This window comes from Antechinus flavipes, chromosome 4, assembly GCF_016432865.1.
Source record: "Antechinus flavipes isolate AdamAnt ecotype Samford, QLD, Australia chromosome 4, AdamAnt_v2, whole genome shotgun sequence".
In the NCBI taxonomy this organism is placed as follows: domain Eukaryota; kingdom Metazoa; phylum Chordata; class Mammalia; order Dasyuromorphia; family Dasyuridae; genus Antechinus; species Antechinus flavipes.
The window spans coordinates 477,334,102-477,361,901 of NC_067401.1; the positions used below are offsets into that span (position 1 = coordinate 477,334,102).

General features: G+C 54.6%; 1 protein-coding gene across 1 annotated transcript in view; it reads left to right on the forward strand.

The window, feature by feature from the left end:
- Positions 1 to 27,800, forward strand: part of TRABD2B (TraB domain containing 2B) — a 212,781-nt gene that overhangs the window by 120,312 nt on the left and 64,669 nt on the right. Inside the window, exons 3-4 of the mRNA XM_051999752.1 lie at positions 15,444 to 15,590; positions 27,543 to 27,717. Coding sequence (XP_051855712.1) covers positions 15,444 to 15,590; positions 27,543 to 27,717 — 322 coding nt within the window. The remainder of the gene's footprint in view (positions 1 to 15,443; positions 15,591 to 27,542; positions 27,718 to 27,800) is intronic.

Sequence of the window (27,800 nt, forward strand, 5' to 3'; positions counted from 1 at the left end):
ATGAGATCGTTTGATGTAAACAGGTTAAAAAGTTGTGGAAAGATTTTTGGAACCAACAACAGCGTTTCACAGGAAAATGCTGCTCGTAGGTGCCCTCCTTTGGGTTTGCAGAATGGAACTGAAAGTCGTTTACATGCAGACGGAATCTGGGAAATGGCTAAGATCCAAGAGTGGAATCAAAAAACCCTCCACGGGTGACATCTCCATGAACTCAACCCATATATCAGCACAAAAGCATCGAGCAGACGGCTGCGTCGCGCAGATTTGTTGAAAGAAATGGAAGGTTTTTATGATGGCAATTCAGGGCCAGGTCATTACCAGAGGTTGCAGAACGTCGTCCTTAAGGAACCTGGACTTACTGTTCAATGAAGATCATGCAGGGGAATGGTAGAAACCGGGTTGTTGCTCACTGTGCTCCAAAAAGCAGCACCCACCGAATCGAGCAGGACCGGACCTGACAGCTGGATCAGATAGCAGAAGGCCGTTATCTTTTCTGAACCGACAGATGACAAATTCCCAGATTATAAATGCAGATCTCCAAACAGCCTTAAAAACCCCACCAGCATGCCGTCCTGGGACCGTGCTCTTCTCATGGATTATTATCAGAATCACCCAAACATAAAATTGGTCCATAAAAATTTTTGAAAAAATTTTGATGTCTGCGTTCCCATCATCCTCCCTGCTCACAAAGTTGCCCTGAGAGTCTTTCTTGTAGTTTGGCGCTTGTTCAGTCATGATCCCATTTTTGGGTGGTTTTGGGCAGAGATGTTGCAGTGATTGGCCATTTCCTTCTCCGGCTCCTTTTTACAGATGGGGAAACTGAGGCAAACCGGGTAAAGTGACTTGCCGAGGGTCACACAGCTGGTAAACGCTGAAGGCTCTAGTTGAACTCGAAGGTGTGCCTTCCTGACTCCGGGTCCAGTGCTTTGTCCCCTTTTCTCTCTCTCTGTCCAGATGCTCCCAGTGACTGTTCAGAAGATAAGCCTGTTCTTTTTTCCCACCTGTGTAGTCCAGAGAACATTCACTGTCAACAATAAGAGAAGGAGAGTGACTTGTTCCTGGATCATTTTTATCTGAAGCCCAATAATAATAAAACGAATAAGAATCACGGTGACGATCGCCGACATGGATGGGGAGGTTCGAGGTTTGCAAAGTATTTGCCCCAGATTATCTCCTTTGATTCCAATGATAATAATAATGAGACAGATGCAATTTAGCAATAATTCTAGCGTAATAACAGGAAGAAAAATTGTTTTTCACCCCTTTAAAGACTGATTGGAAAGTCCCAAATGATAATGTTAAAATAATAATTAATTCATAGTAATTAATAATCAATAACAACTAGCATTTTAGTGGGGCTTTAAAGGGCAAAACACTTTGTATATTGTTTCACTTGTCCTAGTAAAATGATGACAACAAGGGTGAGAAAATAATAGTTCAAATATTAAGAGCGATTATTCTAATACAGCATGAGGTGAAAAAGGTTATTTCTCCTCGTTCATCTTAAGGGCAATTCGAACTTCTCTCCCAACTTGGAAATAAAGTTTTTTTTAAATGTGAAAAGGGCTTAGTCTCAACATCCTCAGCTTCCTAGCATTTACACACTCTTTTTCATGTTTGAAAATCTCATGTGTTATCACATTTGATCCGCATACTAATCCTGTGAGGTAAAATGATTCCCATTTTACAGATGAGGAAATGGAGGCAGAGAGGGCCATATAACCGGCAGGATTAAATCTCCCTAAGTTCAAGGTCCAGCACTTTGTCCGGTGTGCTACAGACTTTTGGGGTTGTTTTGTTTGGGGGTTTTTGGCTACCAGATCTTGCCATTGGGGCATCTTGAGCTGGCAGCTCGCTAAGACCTCCAGATCCTTTTCACGGACCCTTCCCCATCCTGACCTTGAGCTGGCGATTTTGTTGGAGGTCCAATCAGGGAAGAAAATATGTGTGAACTCCTGCTTGGTTCTGTTCCTTCTGCCCTGGTTTTAGGCAGGGTGGGCTCCAGGCTGCTCCCTGTCTTCCCTCGGGGCTCCCTTGAAAACCTGATACGAACTGCAAACACGGCCGTCAGAGGCCCGATTGTGGCTGGCGGGGGGTGCGCAGGCTCTGCCCCGGCCCCTTTCAGCTTCTCTTACCTCATAAATGGCTAATTTGTTACATATTTTTTGATGCTGTAAAAGGAGAGAACAAAAGCCTTTTCTCTCTTCTGTTTGACTTCAATTATGTTTGTGGGAGAATCTGATCCCCTTCAAAGGCCAAGAAGTGCTGACCGGGGCCGGGGCCGGTCCCTCCCACCTGCCTGCCCTCTGAAGTGTCTCCAGAACTGAGAGAGGGGGCTTGGGACCCAAGGGCACGGAGCCTGGAAAGGGCCAGGACAGAGGCCTCGAGGGGCTACAGGAGATGGAGACTTCAGAACATGGAGCATAAAACGTCAGAGCTGGGAGGGGGCTTAGAATAGGGGATGTCAGGGCTGGGGGGGCTTAGAACAGAGAGTGTCAGAGCTGGAAGGGGGCTTAGAACAGGGAGGTCAGGGCTGGAAGGGAACTTAGAACAGGGGTGTCAGAGCAGGGAGGGGGCTTAGAATAGGAGATGTCAGGGCTGGGAGGGGGCTTAGAACAGGGAATGTCAGGGCTGGGAGGGGGCTTAGAACAGGGGTGTCAGGGCTAGGAGGGGGCTTAGAACAGGGGTGTCAGGGCTGGGAGGGGGCTTAGAACAGGGGTGTCAGAGCAGGGAGGGGGCTTAGAACAGGGGTGTCAGGGCTGGAAGGAAACTTAGAACAGGGAGGTCAGGGCTGGAAGGAAACTTAGAACAGGGATGTCAGGGCTGCGGTGGAGGGCTTAGAACAGAGTGTCAGAGCTGGGAGGGAGCTTAGAACAGGGAGGTCAGGGCTGGAAGGGAACTTAGAACAGGGGGTGTCAGAGCAGGGAGGGGGCTTAGAACAGGGAATGTCAGGGCTGGGGGGGGGGCTTAGAACAGAGAGTGTCAGAGCTGGGAGGAGCCTGAGAATAGGGGATGTCAAAGTTGACAGCTCTTTCCTTTTCTTGCTGCCTTTCCTCTAAATTATTCTTCAGTCATGTTAATCAGAACTAAGACCCCACAAATTAAGTCCTGCCCAGAACTCGTGCCAGAGGCTGGTGAAGCACTAAGGTTACGGGAAGGCTTTTGGCTGGTCTCTGCCCACACTCTAAGAGAGGAGATAACATGTGAGTAACTAGATACAGACAAGAGACATGGAACCCCGAAGGAGAACATCTTGTTTGGTCCCTTCATATTACAGCAGGGACATCGAGGCTCAGAGAGGACTCAGCTTTCTAACAGTGAAAGCTCAATGGCGCGTCGTGGCCCCAGAACTGGGCCCCCATGAGACCCCTCCCCATTGTGACCTCCCCCGGGATCCCAGGCCATCTTTCTCATCAATCACCTCTTTAGGTGAGGAGTTTTGAAGTTGGAAGAGTCTCTGGGCCCATCTTCAGACCTTCACTGCCCGGGTTTTGAGAGGAACAGCCCAGGGCAGTTTGAAATTTGAAAAGAACTACTACCGGGGGCGAGAAGCGGCCCTCATTTATCAGGCAACAAAATCCCTAACAGAGACGGAGCTATCGAGTGTCTAAGGAGGGACTTGCACTCCTGCCTTCCTCCTTCCAAGGATAGCCTTCTGCCAAGCTATCTTCCCAGGAAAAGAAGGGAAAAAAGACTTTTTCCTTCCCCACCAAGGGCAAGGCATGACTACCGTTCCGGCCCTCAAGGTCATTTATATGGATTCTCCTTTGATTGTCACACACTTTGCTCTGTACTTGACAGAAAGTAGACACCTAATAACAAATGTGAGTTGAGTGACTGATAGATTGAAATGTGTCCACTCCTGTTTGCCTTCTGTGCTTTCCTTCTCTAGGCTCCTCACGGCGTCATCACCTTCAGTACTTGGAGGAGAGGGTTTCCTTCTCTGGGTCTTTGGTAGTTCCCGGAGAGCTCCGCCCCACTCGCTTGTCCCTCTTGTAGCCACACACGTCCTCAGTGGTGGTTCAAGCGCTTGTGATCCTTGTAGTTGAGACGATGGTGTCCATTTAAAGACCTTAAAAGGGAATTGACTGACCTCCCACCCGGGAAAAGGCAAGTGGATGGAGATTACTCAGTGTAATGGATGACGATGAGGGATGGAGAAGTTTTGTCAGGTTTTCAGTCGGATCTTGGACAGGCCATCAAGATGGTCAGCTTCAAATCAGTTCCATTTGCTCAGTAATGAAGAGAACCAGCTACGCCCAGAGAAAGAACTCTGGGAAATGAGTGCGGACCACAGCAGAGCCTCCCCACTCCCTCTGTTTTTGTCCGCCTGCATTTTTGATTTCCTGCTCAGGTTAATTTTACCTTATTTTAATGTCCGATTATTCTTTTGTAGCGAGAGAACTGTATAAATATGGATACATATGTTGCATTTAACATATACTTTAACATATTTAACATGTATGGGACTACCTGCTAGCTAGGGGAGGGGGTGGGGGGAAGGAGGGGAAAAGTTGGAACAAAAGGTCTTGCAATTGTCAATGCTGAAAAACTACTCAGCCATATATCTTGTATATAAAAAGCTATAATGATAAAAAAAAGCTATAATGATAAAAAAAAAGATGCTTAGTTCTGTCGTAAACAACAGGAAGAGAGACGGAAATCCAGAATTGGAAGGTGATGGTCCCACTGTTCTCGGCTCTGTTCGGACCACGAGTATTGGGATCAGTTTTGGGTACCACCTTTTAGGATGGGCGTTGATAGATTGCTAAGGGTCTGGAGAAGCTAGCCGCCGTGGTACCGTGGTGAGGGGACTTTTAATGTGTTAGATGTGGATTAGGACGAGGAAATGGTCACCCTGACATAGCTGAAGGCCGTATGGCGGATATCATGCTTGTTCTGTTGGCTCTAGTGCAGATTTTATCTCCGTCCACACCGAGTGGGGGGCGATGGTTCTACATTACTTGAATCTGTGCGATGAGAGACAGTGAGTTCTCCCTCACCGAAGGTACTCAGGCAGAACCTGGACAACCTCCTACCAATGAATTCCTGCCCTGGGAGTGGGAGAAGGGAGGTTGGGCTTCCTGCCCTGTAAAGTCCCCTGTAGCCCTTAAATTCTGTGGCTCTCCTTTAGCCTGTAAATTCTTCAATTCCCTCAACTGTAAAATGGATTGTTGGGAGGATCAAATGATGATATTCGTAAAGCACTTCCCACAGTGCTTTGGCACATAGTAGGCATTTCACACGTGGCTATTCCTTCCTTTCCCTCTCGTGATCCCAGATCTGATTTGGGATTCATGCTGCCCAGCACAAGGTCCTCCTCGACGGGATCTCGGAAAATGCTGGGTCTGTGGCCCATTTTTCAGTCTTCAGATTTTCCCCTGCAAGAGGTTCTGCTGGAGAGAACGTGTCGGTGTCCTGGGATGCTGGGCCGGCCAGCCCTGCTGCTGGCATCGCGATCGGAAACAGCTCGGCGGAGCGGCCCACCCCAGCTCAGGCACATGGGCCCGACTCCCTCTGGAGTCCAGATCAAAGCGTTCTCTCTTGGGTTCCGGTAGCCCGGCCAAGTGGGCAGCCTCCCTTCCGCGGCCCGGCGGAGAATAAAACCATTATTGGTGATTCACGGCCCTGTCAATGTCGGCGTTCGGAGCCAATTCCCAGTTCTTAGCTTCTTTTCTTTGCTTCCCAAGAATCTTGAAAATCCATCAGGGCCAGCACAATTTGTCCCCATTTCACAGACAATGTGGTGCAGTTTGGGAGCCACTTTGCCAGTGACCGCTTGGAGCCTCTCCAGGGGAGGCAGGAGAAATTAGAGACCGGATCACAGAAACATGAGTTGAAAGGACTGGAAAGGCTTGTTAGCTTAGGGAAGACAATGGGGAGGGCGAGGTCCTATTACACTTGGATCCTTTCCCTAGAAACACAACACACACATATACACTCGCATATATGTGTACATATGACACATATTCTATATGCATATTTAACATATTCTATATGCACCCATTTTTAATATATTCTATATGCATCCCTATTTAATATATTCTATATGTACCCATATTTAATATATTCTATATCATCCCTATTTAATATATTCTATATCATCCCTATTTAACATATTCTATATGCACCCATACTTAATATATTCTATATGCATCCCTATTTAATATATTCTATATGTACCCATATTTAATATATTCTATATCATCCATATTTAATATATTCTATATCATCCCTATTTAATATATTCTATATGTACCCATACATGTACCCAGCAAGAGCATACAATAGGTGCTTTATATTTAATTGGGGCAGGTAGTTGGTCCAGTGGATAGAATGCAGGGTCTGGAGCCAGGAGGACCTGAGTAAATATCTTGACTCAGACATTACTAGCCATGTGACCCTGGGCAAGTCACGTCACCTGGTTTGCCTCAGTTTCTCCATCTGTAAAATGAGCTGGAGAAGGAAATGGCAAAGCACCCCAGAGATGACCCAATGGGATCGTGGCGGGCCTGAAAGGACTGAAACAACATATATACGGAGGTCTTGGATTGTTCTGTTAAACAGGAGAAAGCAGGGAGTTTGGGCTCGGTGTCCCGGAAACCTCGCCCCCAGTGCGAGTTGTGGGAGCTCGGGGGCTGCCTTGGAAGTGGAGAGCTCCCTGTCGGGGGTCTTCGAGCAGAGCTCCTTGTGCTGGCGAGTTCTTGCTCGGGGTTGGGCGGCGAGGACCCGGGGTCTCACCCGTTGTCAGGCTGCAACCATCTCAGTGGAGGATGGAGAGCAAGGGGTGATGGGACCTGCCCTGTAATCAGCGCTGTCCGAAGGGCGTCGAGCGCAGGGAAGGCCACTGATTAGCGGTGATGGGAAGGCAGAGACAATGGGGCGACGTGGGGGAGCCCCCGGGGGGCTTGAGGTGACACTGGGGTTTCCCACCAGGAAGGTGGTGACGTCCTCAGTAGTCACAGAGAGCGTTGGGGGGAGGGTGTAACGAGTCCCAGTTTGGCTGTGTTGGGTTTGAGATCCCTGCAAGCCCACCCGTCCAAAGGGGGTTGGTGGGGCCGGAGCATGGGGTGGGGGGAGAGGAAGGGAGAGGGGGGGCGGGGCGGGGAAGGGTTGAGGTGGGACCAGCAGACCTGAGCGTCGCCGACGTAAGGAGGGTCCCTGACCCAGGAGAGCCGGTGAGGTCGGTGTCACTCAGAGGGAGAAGAGAAGAGGGGGCAGGAGAGGCTGGGGGTGGGACATCGATGAAGAGCCCTCCGAGGAGCCTGAGGAGCCTGTCAGAGAGTAGGAGAATCAAGGGAAGTATCAAAGGGGAGGGTGACTGACAGAATCCCAGGCTCAGACAGGTCAAGATTTGGAGTCCAGAGTCCTGGGTTTGAGTCCCAGCAACAGCCCAATATGGAAGCTCCCTGAGGCCGGGGGTTCTGTCAGGGCTTGAGGTCCTCAGTATGTGGCGGTTCGGGGAGCACCACGCTCTGATGCGAGGTGCTCCTCATCCACCATCGCCCTGTCTCCCCGGGGGCCCCGAGAAGCCGGAGCGGGGGCAGATCATCCGGGGGACACAGGCCTCCCTTCCCCTGGGAAGCGAGCAGGGGAGGCTTTTCCAGTGAGTGGGCGGCCGAGAACGGTCTTCATCGGGAAAATGGCGCCTCCCTCCCATAGTGATGCTCCAGCGAGACCACGTTTGCACAGTCTCTGCAGCCTTCGGGACGTGGCCCAGTTGGGCCGGCCCCGTGGACCTCCGTGGCCTTTCTCATACTGGAGCGGCTCGCCATTTTCTCCTCGGCTCATTTTACAGATAAGGAAACTGAGGAAAATGGCATCAAGCGATGTGCTTATGTGCGCACAGTTAGTGCGGGTTTGGACCCTCAGAGCCACACTCTGCACACCCCGGAGCCCCCCAGCCCCCCCGGGGAGTAATATGTGATTACACATACAAAGTGCTCGAGCCTGACAGACTTTCCTGGGCATGTGACCCCGGGCCGCACCCTCACTGCCACGGTGCAAAGCTCCCTTAGCCGGTGGGGGTCGGCCCGGGGGTCTCGGACCCCGTCACTGAGGGCTGGGGGCGCCCGCTGTTTCGGAGGCAGGAAGTCCTGGCTCTATGCACCCACTCTGTCACATGTGATGCCAGATCCCCCTCACTGGGCGCTCACAGTCTGGGCAGGAAGCATCTTTGGGCGCCTTCCCTGGCTGGGGACGGTGAGGGCTGACGGAGCCAGACTCTCCATTTGTCCCGGGCCGGCCTGGAGCCTCCTGCCAGACACCGTTTCTCAGTGAATCAGAAACGAAAGGCTCCTCGGTAACGGCCTAGTGCCGCCCACTCCCTCTGCAGCCCCCCGACTGGTCCAGGGCAGGGTCAGAATTCGCACCCGGCTCCTTTATCTAAAGAGACAGGTCCCTCGCCCCACTCGCTGCGCGGCTCCTTCCGCTGAAACGCTCCAGAGGACTCGAGGCATTTGCACTCCCAGGGCCCTTTGAGAAGGTTGTTTACACTGCAGGAAACCCCCATCCCCGCCACCCCTCCGTCTGCCGCCCAGAGGCCAAAGGGGACTTCCTGATGCACGCATGGCAGCTCTGCGGAATTCCGGGCCCGGGGCTTCAGCCGGCGGCCGCTTACCCAGGAGAAGGGGGTCGCTCGTGGGCCACCGGGGCCGCCTCCAGCGCGTCAGGGCCGAGGGCTCTCCCCGGCTCCTCCGGAAGGCCGGCTGCCCCCGGGAGCTGCCCCTCTGGCCGGCCAGCGTCGTCCGGCCTACGGGAGCCAGAGCCTTGGGGGCCATTCGGGGCGGGGGCGCTCACTTGTCCGAGATCAGGAAGCGTCAGAGGCCGGACTAGAACCCGGAAGCTGGAGGAGAGGGAGCCGACGGGGGCAGGAGAAGGCAGGAGCCGGGAGTTCTAGTCACCCCCCCCCGGGGAAGATATTTCCTGGGCCTCAGTCTCCCCATCTGTAGAAACAAGACCTCGGACTCACTCTCAGGAGCCTTTCGGTGCCAACAGTTAGGAGGCTTTGCCGGAGAGCCCAGCTCCCCGAGTGCTGAGAGCCCCAGCCGCTTCCCCACGTGCCTTCTCCACTTCTCCCACGGCAGCTCCCACCAGTGTGACTCTCCCCGGCCCCGACTCTCTCCAGAAGGGCCTCTGGCCGCAGAGCCGCTGTCCCTTTTCCCGGCTTCGGGCAGGGAGGTCTCCAAGCTGTCGTCTCAACGCCGTCTCCAGGCGGCTGCTGTTCCCCGGGGAGCCGGTCTGATGGCTCCCTGCTGGGGTGGGGGGACCTGGGGTCACCACGGCCCCTGGTAAAGCAGGGGGACGCCAGCTGGGGTCACGGCCTCCCGGGGAAGTGCTGAGACTCTCAGGGTGACTGAGTCACTGGGCGGGGGGGGGACACCCAGGGTCACCATGGCCCCTGGTAAAGCAGGGGGACGCCAGCTGGGGTCGTGGCCTCCCAGGGAAGCCCCCCTTATTGGAAGGGGAGCACTTGGCGAACCTGAGACTCTCAGGGAAACTGAGTCACCGGGCAGAGCCGCCGGGAGCCCCACGAGCTCGGGCCTGGCTGGTCCACGACTCGCACGTCCCGTCTGCAGGCTCCAGGAAAGTGAGCCCCGGGGATACACCGGGGAAGGAGGGTGCGGCCAGGTCCCATTGGCCACTTCTCCGAAGCCCTGGCTCAGAAAACGTCGGGAGAGAAATGGCTTCTGGAGGCAGAGGAGCATCTCCTGAGAGGGACTGTGGGAGGGAGGCCGTGGGCCGGGAACCTGGATCCAAACCGCGGCTCGATACCTCCACAAACCACGCGGCGGCCTTGACCTTGGATCTCCTCTCTGTCGGGCGAGGCCCCCCCTCCCCGCGGCCTCACTGGGCCCCACTAGGGGCTTTTCTCACCCCCAGTGGGGCTGCCCAGCGCAGGGCTGAGATGAGGGCATTTGAAATGGAGGGAGAGGGGGCAGCGGGGGAAGATCTCCAGTCTGGGAGTCCACCTCCTTCCTCCCTCGAGTGCCTCAGTGTTTGGAGGGGATTGTCCCCCGCAGAAGGAGCGAGTCCCTCTCGGTGCCCCAGGCTCTGCCGGTTGGAGGGAGAAAGGGGCCCCTTTTCCCACTCAATGGGCTCATTCTGCGCTGCGCTCTCCGGGAGCTGAGGGACCGGGGAAGCCCCAGCCCGGCCGATGTGCGCATGAGAGAGCTCATTGAGAGCCTCGCCACCATTCACGCTGCACACATGCAAGCCGGCCTTCCAATAATATACAGCCCATGATTGCGTCCTTTGTCACCGGCCGGCGCGGGGGACTTGGGGCTCACCTGGACAATCGGGCTTCTCTGAGAGCCTTTTTCTAGGTCGTGGGGGGGGGGGCGGGACGTGGCAGGGGGAGACTCGAAAAGAGGCTGGAGGCGGCTGTCCCCAGAGGTGGGGGCTCTGGCCCAGCTCTGATTTGTTTCAGGAGGGACCCGGGAACCGAGCACAGAGAAAGTCCAGCTCTGAGGGACAATGGAACAGTGTCAGAGCTGGGAGGGACCTGAAATACAAAGCGGGGAATTATAAAGCTGGGAGGGGGCTTAGAACAGGGGATGTCGGGGCTGGGATGGGGCTTAGAACAGGGGATGTCGGGGCTGGGAGGGGGCTTAGAACGGGGGATGTCGGGGCTGGGAGGGGGCTTAGAACGGGGGATGTCGGGGCTGGGAGGGGGCTTAGAACGGGGGATATCGGGGCTGGGAGGGAACCTAGAATGGGGGATGTTGGAGCTGGGAGGGGTTTTAAAACACAGGTGGGGACTTTTTATGAAGACAGGGTCTGACAGACCAACAGAGTTGCAGAAGCCCCTCTCATGAAGAGGCCAGATAGCTGATCTTAGAGGATTGAGGCTCAATCTAGGTCCCGGCTCTGAGACACTAACCACATGGCTCTAGGAAAGTCCCATCCTCTGCGTCGTCCTCAGTTTCTTCATCTGTTAAATGGGATTGGTCATATTTAACTGTTCATCTCAAAAGAGTATTTGGAGGAGAATGTTTTGTCGAGCAGCAAAGAAATAGGAGGCGTCATTATTCCAGTTTTCTCATCTATGAATTGGAGAAGGTAGTTATTAGTGCTCTCCCTACTTCCCATCTTGCTGAGCTGCTCTGAAGTTATTCTGTTCTTGTTATTCTGTCTGATTCTCCATCTGGGGTTTTCTTGACAGAGATGCAGGACTGATTGGCCATCTCCTTCTCCAGCTCATTTTGCAGATGAGGAAACTGAGGCAGGAAGGGGGCTTCCTGACTCCAGCCCCAGCGTTCTGAGAACTGCAGAGCCCTGAGGGTGTTCATCAACCTGAAAGTGCTCAGGAAAAAGGAGCCAGGGTTATAAGGGGAATGGGGAATTGCAGGGTCCTCCAGCTCAGTATCATAGATCTCAGGGATCTCAGACTGGCCATACCCATGTCTGGGGCAGGAACCCCTGGAGAGCCTTCCCGACCAGAGCCTCTGCTTAAATACCTCCAGGTACGGGGAACTCACCCTCCCCGACGGCCCACTCACTCCCTGCTCTTTGGAGCAGCTCTCCGCAGGAATTTTCCCTTGACTTCAAGCCTCCTGGGCCTTTCTGCAAAGTCGCCATCACGGCTGCTGAAGCTTCTCAGGTTAAACTCCTCCCCCTCCACCCCTTCATGATCCGGACCCCCTACCCCACCACCGGCCTCTGGCTTCAGAGGAGCATCCCCCAAACTGGCCCAGCCCTTGGTGAGGGCGAAGGAGAAAACCCCTGGGAAGCAGCAAAGGCAGGGAGAGTTTGGAGGCCGGCCCACGTCGGGCTCATCCGGGACTGAGCATGTAAACGGGATAGGAAAGCAGAATAGCCTGGGGTTTTTTCCTTCCTTATTTGTTAGCTCATGTCAACTCTTTAACATAAACATTATCCTAGAGTTAGCTGTGGAGGCGGCGGCCCAAGGTCTGTTATTCTGAACGGGCCGGGCCCACCCGTTCGGGGTGTGGAGTGTCTCTGCCCGCTCCGGCTCCAGGTAGCAACGAATGAGTGAAAATGAATGAATGAATTCTGAGTCAGCCGCATGTGGAAGAGACGGGGAGGGGGGTGGAGCCTGGGGTGGGGAGGCAAGAGGGCCTGGGTCTGGATCAGTTTTACCCCTGACTCTCTAACCTCCTGGTCTCAGGAAAACTGGGAGAAGTTGAGGATTCTTCCAGCTCTCACATCCTCTTCTGTGTGTCCAAGCCCTCCGGCTCCAACTTTTCTGCCCTCTGCTCTTAGACCCTGCGCCGGGTGTCCCGGCCTGAGAAGGGCCAGGGCAGGGTCAGAGCGATGGCTTTAGAAGTGGTGGGTGATAAATAGGTTGTCAGTAGGAGACAAATCTGAGGGGCCGGTTCTACATCTGGGGGCGTCGGGAGACCCTGGTGAGCTGGGGCTTGCTGAGCTCTCCCCACTCTCTTTTAAAAATCTCCACCCAATGCTGTGTTTCCAAGGTCGTTTGCCAGGGATGGGAAGGAGGAGGAGCACGTTCAGAAATGGAGGAGGTGTAGAGACCAAAGAGAGCAATTTTTAAAAATGCCTGTTGAGGACTTCCTCTGTGTTCTTGATTTCTGTCCCGCCCTCACTGATTTCTCCTTTCTCCAATTCTCCTCCAGCGTCCCCCCAGGAGACCCCCCCTTTCCTCAGTGACGCTGTTCCTTGGTACCTTCTCTCGGCTCATCTCAGGTCCTCCTGCGGCCTCCCTGGTGCATTGTAAGCCCCTTAAAGGCAGGGACTATTTACGTGGCCGTCGCTAGCACAAGGCCGGCGAAGAAGTTTGTGAATGAACTAACCTGGGACTGGTGACTTAACCGTGGGCTTCGTGGTCACTGAGTGGGCTAGAGTGGCAACCGCTGGTGTTCCGAGAGGAAGCCCCTGTGGGGGAATGGGGGCTTCTAACAAGTCACGCACCAATAGGAGTCAGGGCTGGGAGCCCAAGTACCCAGGTTCAAATCCTCCCAGCATGCTCTTAGGCCCCCCTCTGCCCTCTCGGGGCCTCCTTTACCCATCTGTAAGATGAGGGGGTGGGATGAGTTGATTGCTAAGCCTCTTTCTACTCTAAATCTTCTGATCCCAAGTAATGGGAGGGCTGAGCAATACTAGTGAGTCTATTAAATGGATGCTTTCACCCCCGGCATGGGCCGTGTTTGTGAGAGCTGGTTTCCATGGCGACATTTCCATCAGCCGGATGGACCCCTCCTTCCCCTTTTCTCCTGCTGTTTTCCATCTGTGACTGTAAAGCTGCCGTCAACAACCAGCGCCTGGCTGGCTGTGGCTGAGATTTCAGCACCCCGGCAGGCAGAGCAGGAATGCTTGGACTGTGCCAGACACGGCTCTGCCCACATGGCCGGGCAGGGCGGGACTCTCCGGGGAGCTCAGTCCCCCTCCTCTGGCCAGCCCTTCCCGCTGGGAAAGAGGGGATCGGGATGATTAAGGGGAGTTCCACCATTATGCTTATCCCTCCATCCATCTGCTTGTTCATTCACACGTTTGTTCATTCATTTGCTCATTCATCCATCCGTCCAAGCTTCTGACTATCCACTCACTTGTACGTGCCCCATCCAGCCATTCACTCAAGCATGCACGTGTCCATATGTCTGCTCATTCATTCATTCACTCACTCACTCAAGATCTGGCCATCCCTTCACTCATTCATGTGTTCATTTTCCATCCACATCCCTCCACCTCTGCATTTTTGGTTGTTTCACTCACTCGTGACCTGTTTATCCATTCATTCATTCATGTGTTCATTTTCCACCCAAATCCCTCCATCTCTGCATTTTTTATTCACTCACTCAAAATCTGGTCATTCATTTGCTCATTCATTGTTCATTTTTCATCCATATCCCTTCATCTCTGCATGTTTTGTTCATTCACTCACTCACTCAAGATCTGGCCATCCATCCATTTATTCATGTGTTCATTTTCCATCCAAATCCCTCCATCTCTGCATTTTTTGTTTATTCACTCACTCACTCAAGATCTGGCCATTCATTCACTCATCATTGTACATTTTCCATCCACATCCCTCCATCTCTGCATTTTCTGTTCATTCACTCATTCACTCGTGACCTGTTTATCCATTCACTCATTCATTGTTCATTTTCCATCCAAATCCCTCCATCTCTGCATTTTTTATTCACTCACTCAAGATCTGGCCATTCATTCACTCATCATTGTACATTTTCCATCCACATCCCTCCATCTCTGCATTTTCTGTTCATTCACTCATTCACTCGTGACCTATTTATCCATTCACTCATTCATTGTTCATTTTCCATCCACATCCCTCCATCTCTGCATTTTCTCTTCATTCACTCACTCACTCATGATCTGTTTATCCATTCACTCATTCATTGTACATTTTCCATCCAAATCCCTCCATCTCTGCATTTTCTCTTCATTCACTCATTCACTTGTGACCTGTTTATCCATTCACTCATTCATTGTTCATTTTCCATCCACATCCCTCCATCTCTGCATTTTCTGTTCATTCACTCATTCACTCGTGACCTGTTTATCCATTCACTCATTCATTGTTCATTTTCCATCCAAATCCCTCCATCTCTGCATTTTCTCTTCATTCACTCATTCACTCGTGACCTGTTTATCCATTCACTCATTCATTGTTCATTTTCCATCCACATCCCTCCATGTCTGCATTTTCTGTCCTTCACGCGGGCATCTTTCTGTACTCCATGCATCCATCCAATCAATCAGTTAACCAACACGCGCTTAATAGGTACCTACTGGGCCAAACACCGTGTGAGGTGCCAGGGCTACAGAGAAAAGCAAGTCCTCCTCCTGCTTCTAGGAGTTTCCATTCTAAGGGGGAGAGATTACAGGCACGTATCTGCATTCATGACAGAGAGGGCCCAGTGAGGGTGGGAGGATCAGGGAAGGTCTCGGGCCTTTGGGTGGCTCCCACCAGCCCTCTGCCTGTGCATTCATCCGCCCGTTTGTTGGTTGGTCCAATGATGCGTCCATCATTTGCCTGTGGGTTCGTCTCTACGCTGGATCGGTCTGAGGTCACCCCGACCCCTTGTGTATAGAGAGACCGTCTGTGTGTCGGGGATCACGGCTCTGTTCTTGGAGAACCTGTCCTAGGACAGGAAAGGTGCGGCCGCCGCGCTCCTGCGAGATGGTCAGGACGGCCCCACGAGGCATTGTTGGTTGCCCACCGCGGCCCCCTCCCCAATAGCAGGAAACTGAGGCCCAGGGAGAATTCCAAGCTCGGTATTGGTAATAGCTCTCTGGCTCCCGAAGGCCAGGCCGGGGCTCTTTCTGCAGGGACCGAGGGGCCCCGTGGTCCTCTCGGTGCTCCCTTTTGGCGGACTTTCTGACGGCGCATGATTGAACATGGAGAGGAGGGGAGAAGGGAAGGCCTCATGGGAGCCCGGGGCTGGGCAGGGCTCCCTCCCACTGTTCGGGTACTGACTGTCGGCCCCTTGGGTTCCCAGGTGCTGTTTGCGCTGAATCAGACCCTGCTCCAGCACGAGAGCCTCAGGGCCGGCAGCCTGCAGGCCCCCTACACCACCGAAGACCTCATCAAGCATTACAATTGCGGAGACCTCAACGCCGTCATCTTCAACCATGACACGTCCCAGGTAAAGCCTGCTGGGGGGGAGGGCTGCTGGGGAGCAGCGGGAAGGGAGGGAAGAGGAGAGCCGGGGCGATCATTCCCACTGCCGATCCCTCAGAGTGCACAGAGCCTTCCCTTCTCCACGGCCCATGGAAGGCGTTGGGGGAGCCTTTCCCAAATGAGGAAACTGAGTCTCAGGGAAAGGGTCTGGCTTTCCACAGAAGAGAAGCTTAGGACACATTAGAGCTAGGAGGGACCTCCAATGCCATCTAGCCAGAGAAAGCTGGTTCCAAGTCCCGTGTCTGACACAGAGTGGCCACGGACCCCTGGAGGAAACACTTCCCTTCTGCATGCTCAGGGCTGCTCCCCAGGAGTGTGAGGCCATCTAGTCCTATTTCCTCATTTTCAGAGGAGGAAACTGAGGGAGTGAAAGAAGGAAGGAAGAAGGGAGAAGAGAGAGAGGCACCCACAGAGAGACAGAGAGACAGAGACAAAGACTGAGATAGAGAGACAGAGACTGAGAGATAGAAATGAGAGACAAAGAGAGAGAAAGTGACAGAGACAGAGATAGACAAAGACAGAGAGAGAGAGAGACAGAGACAGAGACTGAGAGATAGAAACGAGAGACAAAAGAGAGAGAAAGAGACAGAGACAGAGATAGACAGAGACAGAGACAGACAGAGACAGAGACAGAGCTGAGAGAGAGAGACAGAGAGACAAAGAGAGAGAGACAGAGACAGAGATAGAGATAGAGAGAGAGACAGAGACACAGAGAGAGAGAGAGAGACAGAGAGACAAAAGAGAGAGAGAAGAGACAGAGACAGAAAGGAGATAGAGACAGAGACAGAGATAGAGAGACAGAGACAGAGACAGAGCCTGAGAGAGAGAGACAGAGAGACAAAGAGACAGAGACAGAGACAGAGACAGAGAGAGACACAGAGAGACACTCGTTGAAAGTCACACAGACAGTAAATGTTGGAGCTCACGGTTGAGATTTAGAGCATCTCACTGCTCATCTGGCCTTCTCTGTAGCACACCGGGGGTACAAAGCTAGTAGTCAGGGCTGGGGGCCCTGAGCTTCCCTTGGGCTCCTGCCTAAAACCCCGTACGGTTCTCACCCCCACCAGCTGGCACAGAGGTGGGCGTATCGCCCCCGAGCACCGAGCGCTCAGTCGTGCCGTCCGCTGCTCCGGGAGAGACGAGCCGAGACCAGTCTGGAGGGGGAAGGAGGCCTGGGGGTCGAGGTGGAAGGCAAGGCTTGATGTCAGCCTGTGATTTGGCAGTGGAAAGCTCCCCACGCTTGCCCAGTTGTAATTTGTGAAGCGCTTTGCAGTATGGCCCACAGATCTCCTTGGGGCGCGGTGAGAGGCTTATGTGTCCGGGCTGAGCGCCCTGGGCTCCCTCACTGTTCTCTGCCCACGTGGGGGGGGGGGTGTCAGGCCACAGAATCTGTGGTGGGAAGGACCTGGAAGATGCTGGAGATCTCAGGATGAAGGGAACCAAGATGGCGCAGGGTCTCGGGGTCCCGTCCATTGTGTGAGGGCTGGCTCCCCAGCAATGAGCGCCCGGTGCCTTAGTGTTCTAGGTTAGGTTTGTGTTTGCCTCCTTCAGCGACTTTGATCATGAAGACCTGAGAATGTTTCATTTGGAGAGAAGGCTTGGAAGGACAGTGAAGGAAAAGAAAAAGGGATTAAGCTTGTTCTTATTGGCTGCGGAGGCTGGGGAGGGGGGAGTCTCGGGGGTCAATCTCGGCTCCATAAAAATGAAGAAATTCTCATAACAAGGAGGGTACCTTTGGAGACATCGAGCTTCCCCCAACCCATGGAGATCTTCCAGTAGAGGCTCAATGACTCCCTGTCTAGGAGACTGTCAAGAAGAGGCAGGGAGACTATGTGGGACAAAAAGGGAGGTCAAGGGACCTGTGGGCCTTCTTGGAGGCCACTGAGACCCCTATATCCTCATTCTCTGGGATTTGAGTCTTTTCCTGTCTTCTCCCTCAGGCCTCCCCCCTTCCCACCCTCAGCCAGCTTCTTGTAGCCTCTATTTTAAAGTTACTTAGTATCTCCTTTGCACGTATCTCCTACAGCTACTTATTTACAAAACGTAGCCCCAGTCTATGCTCTGGTTTAGTACCCGGCACACAGTAGGTGCTTAATAAATGTTTGTTGACCAATCAATTAATTGATAGGTCCTGATAATCTAAGCAGCCATGAAGCAGGGGATAGAGTGCTATTGTTCTGACCGACTGGCTGTGTCGCAGACAAGTCCCTCACCCTCTCAGTGTGTTGGACGGCTCTCGTTGACTAGAAAGTGCTGACCTGCTTTGGCGGAGGGGACTTACTCCTGAGGAGCCCCTGAAATCAGGCTGGCTCCGAGGGGCAGAAAGTGGGCCACAGCCATCTGAAAAGTCTTCCCAGAGGCGGCGGTTCATGACTGGCCCGGAAGGAGACCCGTGGAGGAGCCGAGGGGGATTTGGGCGCTCTCACGTCCTCCTTGGGGTCAGTGGCTTCTGCAGACTTAGCCCTGATGCAGTAAGAAAAGAGAAGACATTTTCTTCTCTGCTCTCTCGGCGCAGGCCCCGTCGTCAGGGCCCATTTCTGTTGCACCTTGAACTTGATAAAGCACCCGGGGCTCTTCCTTCCATCAGGGCATCCTCACGGTGACCCTGGGAAGGCGACAGGCGGCAGGCCGAGGTTTAACATCCCCACTTCTCCGATGGAGGGACTGGGGTTCAAGTGAATTATCCGAGATCACACAGTTAATGAGAACTTAGATTTGAACCCCCCCCAATACCATGGCTTTCCACTCTGGCCTGGGAAACCTGGGAAACAGCTGTATTTTCTGAGCAGCCTCAGTTTCTTTCCCACAAAATGGGATTGATATTAAGGCTTTATTCTCCTAGGCTCCGGGGAGCCTGAAGTCCCTCGGTAGATATGTTACGGTCATGGTTCCCAATCTCATTCTAAGGAGTCTCTGTGAGGGGGGAAGGACCTGACCACAGAGAAAGTGGTGACTTATGTCATCCCAAGCGCAAGTCCATACTGTTCTCCTTCCCTTTGTGGGGCAGCTCCTCCTGAGAGAGGCAGGGAAGGAGGGAGCCATCGCCCAGCCGGGGAGCTTCAGGACCCCAGCAGCCTCTGGAGCCGCCGCCTGAGCTTCCTGACGCGAGCCCGCGGAGCCTCCCCACTGCCGGCCAGCCAGGGCAGCCCCTGGCTCCTCCCCCAGCCGGCTCCCAGGGCCCCTCGGAGCAGACACAGGACAATTGTGTGAGCGGATTGCCCCTGACGCTCACAGATACGCCGAGTTTCCTTTGGAGAATTTGGGAGATTCTGAGGCTGGCTGGGAAATGGAGATTTTATTACCTTTCTTTTCCCCCATCCTAGGAATTCTCAGCCCAAATCCTTCTTTTCCTCAAAGCCAAGCAAAGACCGGACCCAGGCAGATAACTCCGAGCTGGAAGCGCCCTTAAAGATCGCTCTGTCTGCCCCCCTCGTTGTATCCAAGACCCCGAGGCCCAGTGAGGGAAAGACACAGGCTCCAGTCACACAAGTAGATAAATGGCTGATGGAAGGGAGACTGACGGAGGCTTCCCGATTCCTCCCCGGCCCCACCACAGCCAAAAGCCTTCCCGGAGGATTCAGAGACCCCAGGGAGAGTCACCTTAGCCGAACTTTAGAATCAACTTGTTCCCTTCATTCTTGTGGCTAAATGTCACCCTTGTCTCGGATGTAAGCGGGTGCCCCTTTGACCGGTCAAGTGTGTGACGGAGTATTCTTCCCCTCTGGGGGGGATGGAAGGTTTCCACTGTTGGCCACAGCCAGAGATCTAGAAACCAAACGTGACCACTGGGCGGAGGGGGCCGGAGAAGGGCAGAAGCAAGGGACGGGAGAATAGGAGGAAAAGAAAAAGATCCTGAGTGGAAGCCGTTGAGTCCAGCCCCCGCATTTTATAGCTAAGGAAACTGAGGCACAGATTAAGAGACTTGACCAGCCTCCTGTTAGAAGGTGTCTGAAGCACAATTTGAACTTGAGTTTTAAAAAATGGATCCATTGTTCTCGAGTTCCCTCCCCAAAGGAAAGACTCCAAAGGGGGGTTCGACTCATTTTGTTTCAGTTTAACTCAATGCAACAAATATTTAGGAATATTGCATGTTTTTTTCTAATATTATCATTTAGTTCCTAATTTTTAACAACATTAGGAAGTGTGTTCCCATAAACATTTATTAATATTGTTGTAGCCGACGGGCTACAGCACGGATTAGGGAACAATCGGAGACAGGTACACACTAACGATGAGCAGGACAGCGGGAAAGGTGGCTGAAAGGAGGCAGGGCCTTGAAAAGGACCAGCGTTCTTCAGAGACGGAGTGGGGGTGCGTTCCAGGCACGGGGGCCAACCTGTGCAAAGGTATGGGGGCGGGAGACTGGATGTCATTTTCCTGGAACAGCAATAAGACGTTTTGGCCAGAATGTAAAGTCTGTGGGAAATGGGCCTGGAAAGATGGAGGGGATGGCAGGGGAGCAGAAGTAAGCACTTTAAATGCCAAATGGGAAGCTGGAGTTTTCCCCCAGTCAATTAGCAATAGAAGCCGAGCAAGCGTTGGTAGGGTTGGACGTGGACTTTAGAAAGCCCACTTTGGCAGCTGTGTGAAGCATTGAGAGAGACTGGAGGCGGGGAGACCAATTAGGAGGCTGCTGCAATAGTCCGGGTGACATGTGATGAGGGCCGGGCCGGAGTCGCAGCTGGGGGACCGGTGAGAGGGGTCATATTCGGGAGATGTTACTGAGGCAGAAACGAGGAGACTTGGCAACCGCCATGACAAGGCAGGTGAAGGAGAATGGGCCCAGAGCACGCCCCAGGGGTGTCTCAAATTCAAACTGAACAGAGCTCGTTGTTCTTCCCCCACAGCACCCCTCCTCCAAACTCCCCAGTTTTCGTCCAGAGCTCCACTTTCCTTTGAGTCGCCCCACTTTGCAGTCTCACTGAGCCGGGAGGAAGAGCTGAGTTCAAATTCAGCCTCAGACACTTACTAGTTCTGTGACTCTGGACAAATCATTTCACCTCTGTCTGCCTCAGTTTCCTCAGCTGTAAAATGGAGATAACAGCACCTACTCCCTAGGGTAGTTAGAGGGATCAAATGGGATAATATTGGTAAAGGGCTCAGTGCCTGGCATAGAGTAAAAGCCTAAAAATGCTTGTTTCCTTCCTCCTTTCCTTCTCTGCCTCACTATCGAGTAGCTGCCGGGTCTTGTGTTTTCTGCTCCCAAGATATCCTGGACTTCCTAGAACATCCCCGACTTAGGCTCTTGGACGAGCCTCCTGACTGGTCTTCAGGACTCCAGCCTCTCCCCACCCCAAGCCTTCAATCTGCCTAAAGCTCAGACCCAACTTGTCACTCCCTCCACAAACAGCTCCTGCAGCTTCCCGTTGCCCTTAGGATGAAATAGATAGAGACTCCCCTGTTGAGCGTCTAAGTCCGTCTGCTTTCATCCTCCCGCATTCCTTTTTCCAGCCACGTTTTCCGTTATTCTCCTTCCCCGGACCTTGTTCCAGACAAACCGGCCCCGTTTCCAAGAAGACTGCATTCCAGCCCCCGCTTTTGCACGGGCCAGTTCCTGTGCCTGGAGTGCACTCCCTCTTCGCAGCTGCCTCTCGGAGGCCCTGGCTCCCATCACCCCTCACCTCCTCCTCCAGCCCGATCCCCTCCATCGTTCATGCTCGCGGCCCTTGAGATCTTTATTTCCAGAAGTCCTGTATTCACTTACCCGTGTGGTATTCCCCTAATAGGACAGAAGCTCCTCGAGGGCGGGCACTTTCTCTTGTGTATCTGGCACCTGGCACATAGTAGGGACGCAATAAATGTTTGCTGAAATCTGATCGTGAGGCATCCAAGAGCAGACGTCCGTTGGTGGTTGGATGGTGGGACTAGAGCTCAGGGGGCTAAGACTGGATGGTCTAGAAGGCGTTTGTGTAGATGTGATCATTGAACCAATGGGAGCCAAGGAGGTCCCTGGGAAATGACCATAATGAGAAACAAGAGAAGAGAGTCCCGGACGGAGCAGGTGTGTGCAGGAGGGGGGATACCTGCCCGTGAAGGATGTTCTATGAGGAATAGTTGGGAGACTGGAGAAGATGGGGGGAGAGGTCAGGGAGACAGCATAACTGCCTTCAGTTATTTAAAGGCTTATCCTGTGGAAGGAGGAGCAGATTTGTGTGGTGTGATCCCGGAGGGCAGAACCCGTCGTAACGGGAAGGTGGGGAGAGGCTGATTGAGGCTGGGTGGTGCGACAGGGGGGCAACCAGCCCTTAGTCAGGACGTGAGTTCTACTCCAGCTTCAGACACTAATTAGCTGTGTGAGCCTGGGCAATCCCAACTGCCAGAGAGAGGGACTTGGGGGGAGGGGGAGAAAGAGAGACAGAGACAGGGAGAGACACAGCAGAGACACAGACTAGATGTCAGATCCATCTTTCTACATGAAAGGAACCTCAGAGTGGAACGGGCCGTCACAGGATGTGCTAAGCTCCCCATCATGGGAGGACTTGAAGTGGAGGACAGTGAACCATCACTGCAAAAGCTCAAGTGCTGAATCTTTTGGTGTTTGGGTCAGATGGATTGACTGATGATGCTGGGAGACGCTGACCCTTGGAGAGAGATGGAAGGGAAGGAGTCAGTGCCCAGACCGGTGGCGGGGAGGGAAGTCACCCCCAGAGGCAGCGCTGGGCTTGATGTCAGGGATCTCCTCGTCCCAAATGGAGCTGTCCCCGAAGTAGGCTGGCCGGGCCGCCCCAGAGAGAGCATGTGCCCCTTCCCCGGAGACCTATGGGCAGAGAGCCTCCTTTAGCAGGTCCCCATTGTCTCCCACAAGCAGTATGCTCCTTCCCCTGGCTACACTTACCCACTTCTGGGTCCCCGTATCCTCATTAAGACAAGGGCGCGAGGGGATTCCTGTTCGGCTCTGGGTTGGGCCGGCGGCCTCTGGGGTCTCTGCCGGTTCTGAGAGTCCATGAGTCAGAGAAGAGGGGAAGCCCCGAGTAAGGAGGGAGGACTTCTGGCCCGTCCCGGCTAATCCCAGTCCCATTGCTAATATGACAGCCCTGGAAGGGGCCGGAGAGGGAACAGACATATGAACCGCCGAGGGTCAGTCAGCCGTGAGCCCAGAAGCCTATGGGAAACGGAGCCCCGGGGACAGGGGAAGCCGCCATTCTCAAGTTCTTGGACGCCCGAGCTCCGCTTGACATTTGAAACGTTCACATTTTTACAAGGATGTCCTGGGGAGAAAGGAATTTTGGGGGAAATGCGTACGGGTGGGGTCTGATTTATGCCTGCAGCTGAACTTTGGAAATGGCTCACAGGGTTCCAAGCCGTCCTGTGCTCCCTGGAAAGATGGCCTGGAGGATTCTAAACGACCGCCCCATCTCCAACAGGGCGCCCGGCCGAGCTTACTCCCTGTTTCTGGGGGGCATCCGTGTCTGCCCCTCTTCCGGGACTGGGACTGGGGAGGCCCAAGCCTCGTGGCTAGCAGGAACCCCATTGAGCTATCAAGTCCAGCTGAGCAAGGATCCCCACTACTCCCCACTAGACAGGGCTCTGCTGGGAGGCCTTCAGTGACGGGGAACCCCTGTGGTAACCCGTTCCACACGGGAGGGCTGTCATCAGTCCTTCCCCATATCCCAGCTGCCTCAGTGGGGCTAGTGGGACTAGTTCTGCCCCAGGGCCCAGCAGAGTGAGAGTAATCCCTCTCACACAGCCTCTGGGGGCCCTGGGCTTTCAGGCACTTTCCTTCCCAGGGAGTCTTCTGCTTTCCAGATCATGCAATCCAACCTTCCTTTTACTGATAAGGAAACTGAGGAACAGCCTCCACAAGCAGGAAGAATGAAGAGGATTGAAGAGTGAGGAACTGGGCTGGGCCGGGGCCAGAGGTTGGGGCCTCCAGCCTTCTCTCCCACCGCTCCCCGGCACCCGGACCAAACAGCCCCGTTATGGTTTAGGGGGCAGCTGGACCGACGCGGAGGCAGGAAGACCTGAGTTCAGAGGCTGCTCCAGACATTTCCTAGTCTGTGTGACCCTGAGTAACTTCCATCTGCCTCGGGTTCCTCGTCTGTAAGGGGATCAGATAATAGCGGCCGAAGCTCTCTCCCAGGGCCGCGTGAATGGCTGCAGAGCCCGTGGCCAAACCTGCGGTTCTTCCTGCGCAGCTCCGTCCGCTGCTGTTTGGGTGTGGAGGGTGAGAGGGCCAGACAGTCTGAAGGGAGCTGAGGTGACCAGGGCCTTCCTCTGATGGAAGGAAGTGGGGGAAGGAGCTTGTCTGGTGGAGGAGAAGCGTTCCTCTGGGGACAGGGGAGGTCACTGGGCAGGGGGACTCCCTGAAACACTGAATGTCAGGGCAGGGCTGCAGAAGTCCAGTATAATTCCTCCATTTCACAGATGAGAAAACTGAGGTCCAGAGAGTGAAAGTCCCACAGCAATAAATGGGAAAGCCAGGCCAAGTCAGTCCCTCCACCCCGCCTCCTAACCTCGGCACTTCTCAGAGACCCTCTGCCCTTTAATGTGCAGACCACACTCTTTGGGGCCCAAGGGCTGGAGGCGGAAGGCTTGTGGAGGGGAGGGCAGAGCAGAGGTCAAGGCCAGGGCAAGGGCGGAATCCAGCCACCTACTAGTTACCCAGTCCCCGAATCTCAGAGCTGGAGGGACCCGAGGGATCATTCCAAATGGTCACCATGTGGCCGGGTCCCCAATTGCCCCTTGGGAAAGCTCTCATCGTGGGTGTTTCCCCCCTCACCGGCCTCTTTGCAACCTGGCCAGAGTCTCTCAGGGAGAGGGCAACCACGGCCCGGACCCAGGCGACCACGGCCGACCCCAGGGTGACCACGGCTGGGTCCAGGGCAACCACAGCCTGGACCCAGAATGGCCACAGCCGGGCGCAGGGTGACCACAGCTGGACCCAGTGACCATGGCCAGCCCCAGGGTGACCACGGCCAGGCCCAGGGTGACCACGGCCAGGCCCAGGGTGACCACGGCCAGGCCCAGGGTGACCACGGCCAGGCCCAGGGTGACCACGGCTGGACCCAGTGACCATGGCCAGCCCCAGGGTGACCACGGCCAGGCCCAGGGCGACCACGGCTGGACCCAGTGACCACGGCCAGCCCCAGGGTGACCACGGCCAGCCCCAGGGTGACCACGGCCAGGCCCAGGGTGACCACGGCCAGCCCCAGGGTGACCACAGCCGGGCCCAGGGCGACCACAGCCTGGGCCCAGGGCGACTATGGCTGGACCCAAAGTGACCACGACCTGGACCCAGGGTGACCACGGCCAGAGCCCAGGGTGACCACAGCCGGACCCAAGGTGACCAGGGCCAGACCCAGGGTGACCAGGGCCAGACCCAGGCGACCATGGCCAGGCCCAGGATATCGGCAGAACTGCAAGGTCTCTGGCCTTTTGGGCCTAGACTTTTTCTCTGGATCTTGCAGCTTTTGCTGCTCCCTGGAGTCAAGCAGAACAAGGCTCCTCTGTGAGCAGGACGGTCACCCACATAAAGACCCCTCAGCCCCTGAGCCTTCTCTTCTCCAGCCTAAACGTTCCGCCCCCCTTCTCCTGGACACCCACCCCAGTTACCCCGACACAGCCCTCCCCTTGGATGCCCTTTTTAGCTCCCACTGTCCCGAGTCCTGAACTCTCCGCGCTGGTGTGGGGTGACCTGGCCAAGGCTCCTGCCCCCTGCTCTGAGCTGCCCCCACGGCCCCAGGAAGACTTGAGCGCGCGAACCCCAGGAGATGGGAGCCCTCAGGGAGGGGCTGCGGAGTGTGTTAGGACCTCCCCTCCCCCACCCCCCACCACATCCGGGCCCTATAAATCAGGGGCCCCGGGGGCTGACGTCCCCTCTTAAAAATGTTATCGGACCATCCTGCACTTAAACTTGTCAGAGGAGATTTAAGGCTCCCGACAATTCTAATTACATCATTAATTTGCCTCTTCCCGGCCCCAGCTCCAACGCGGGCCAAGGGCCTGGAGCGCGGCCAAGCGCCGTCAACGCCGCGCGGCTGAGGAGCGAACGCCGGCCCGGCCCCGCGGCTCCGCCGGAGTGCTGACGGGGCAGCGGCCCGGGCTGGCGGCGGCGCCCCCGGGGGGGGGGGGCGCACGGGGGAGGGGCCCGGCCCCGCGGGGGGGGGGGGGCGGGAGCCGGGAGCCGGGAGCCGGGGAGCTTTCCGCAGATGGGCCCGGATTAGAGAGAGGCTGCTGGCCCGCCTTATCGCTGCTGCCCGCGGGGAAGGGGAGGAAGGGAGGAGGGGAGGAGGGGAGGAGGGAGGGCAGGAGAGGAAGGGAAGGGGGAGGGGGAGGGGAGGGAGAGGAGGAGAGAGAGGAGTGCAGGGAAGAGGAGAGAGAAAGAAAGGAGGGAAGGGGGAGGGGAGGGAATGAGAGGGGAGGAGAGAAAGAACAGGACAGGACCGAAGAAAGAAGGAAAAAGAAGGGGATGAGAAGAGGGAGAAATGAGGTAGGAGGAGGAGAAAAAAGGGAGATGAAATGTACATGGAGGTTCTAAGGGACATGGAAAAGTGACAGAGAGGAGGTGGAGGAAGAAAGAGAAGGGATGAGAAAGAAAAGAGCACATGGGAGGGAAGGAAAAAAAATCAAGGAAGGGAAAAGCAGAGAAGGAAGAATAGAGGAAAGAATGAGGAGAAGAGGAGGGAATAAGGAAAAGTAGCGGGAGGAAGAGAAAAGGGCCCCAGGAACCTTGGAGCTTTTACAGTTGAAGAAACTGAGACAAACAGAGTGGGCTCTCTCCACACCTCCTAGCTAAGACAATCAGTCGAAAGGTGTTTCCAAAGCACCATGTGTATTATTTGCCCTCACTCTGCCTTATTATGGTCTGTACATATAGAATTCAACTCAGCAAACACTTATTATATCTACCATGTGCCGGACAGTTTACTGAGCAATGGGAACACTGTGGTGGGCCAGCATTGGACATACATTAAAAAACTGAAACCATCCCCTGACCACTGTCTCTGTGGATCTCTGCCTCTGCCTCTCTCCTCCCGTTCTCCACGAGTATATTGACAGGGACCAGAGGAGAAGCTGAGTCACAGACTCCTGTCAAGTGTCTGGGCCGGCTCTGCTCCTTTATTTGCTTTGGAAGCTCAAGGCTGACCTGGAAGTGAACGGGAAGCTCAGGGTATTTGAGTGGAAGGGGTTGCAGAGGTCATCCCAGCCATCCCCTACCTGAGGATCAGGCCGCATTGCTCTCAGCCGGGGCCCTGTTGGAGGCAGACGTTTAAACTCCAGCTTCTTCTCTGCTGCTTCTGCTGTGACCCCATATCAGTCCCCTGCCTCTGTACTACACTATATACCGTAGAATAAAATGTAATTTAGCAGGGAGTCAATAATCTGCTGTTTCTTTCACAGCTTTTGGGAGGATCAAAATCTTCTCAACCTGAAAGTGCCGGAGAAACGGGAGCTAGAATTTCTTTTCTTTTGTTGCTGTTCAGTCATTTCAATCACTCGATGAAGATATTGGAATGGTTTTCCATTTCCTTCTCCAGCTCTTTTTACAGAGGGGGAAACTGAGACAAAGGCCGTTAAATGCCCAGGGTCACACAGCGAGGAAGGATCTGAGGCCAGACTTGAACTCCTCAGATCCCCACCCCACCCTACTCTGCTGGGGAGGTAGGATGGGATTCAGTGTAGTTCAGAGGGAGAAAATCTCGCTGGAGCTCCTCTGGGTCATCGGGGGCAGGCCGTGGATAAAAGGGGCTTGGACCCCGGGACCGGGGGCCTGCACTGTTAGATCCCGCTGACATCCTCAGCGCCCGCTGCCTCTCAATCACTCCCGTTTCGGGTCCCAAAGCTCCCTTCAGCCCTGGGAGGCTGGTGGGACCCATAGGTTTGGCCGAGGGGGAGCCGGTCACTGAAGGAATGGATGACTAAATCTCGCTGCCCTCCACCTCCAGACCCTAACAAGCCCTGCTCCTTCCTCCTTCAGCTCCCCAACTTCATCAACACCACGCTCCCGCCCCACGAGCAGGCCACGGCCCAGGAGATTGACAGCTACTTCCGGCAGGAGCTCATCTACAAGCGCAACGAGAGGATGGGCCGCAGGGTCATGGCGCTGCTGCGCGAGAATGGCGACAAGAGCTTCTTCTTCGCCTTCGGTGCAGGTGAGGGAGCGAGAGCGGGAAGGGGATGGTGGGGCTGGGCCGGGGAGGGATTCTGTGGGGAATTCCTTCCGTCTGCGCAGGAG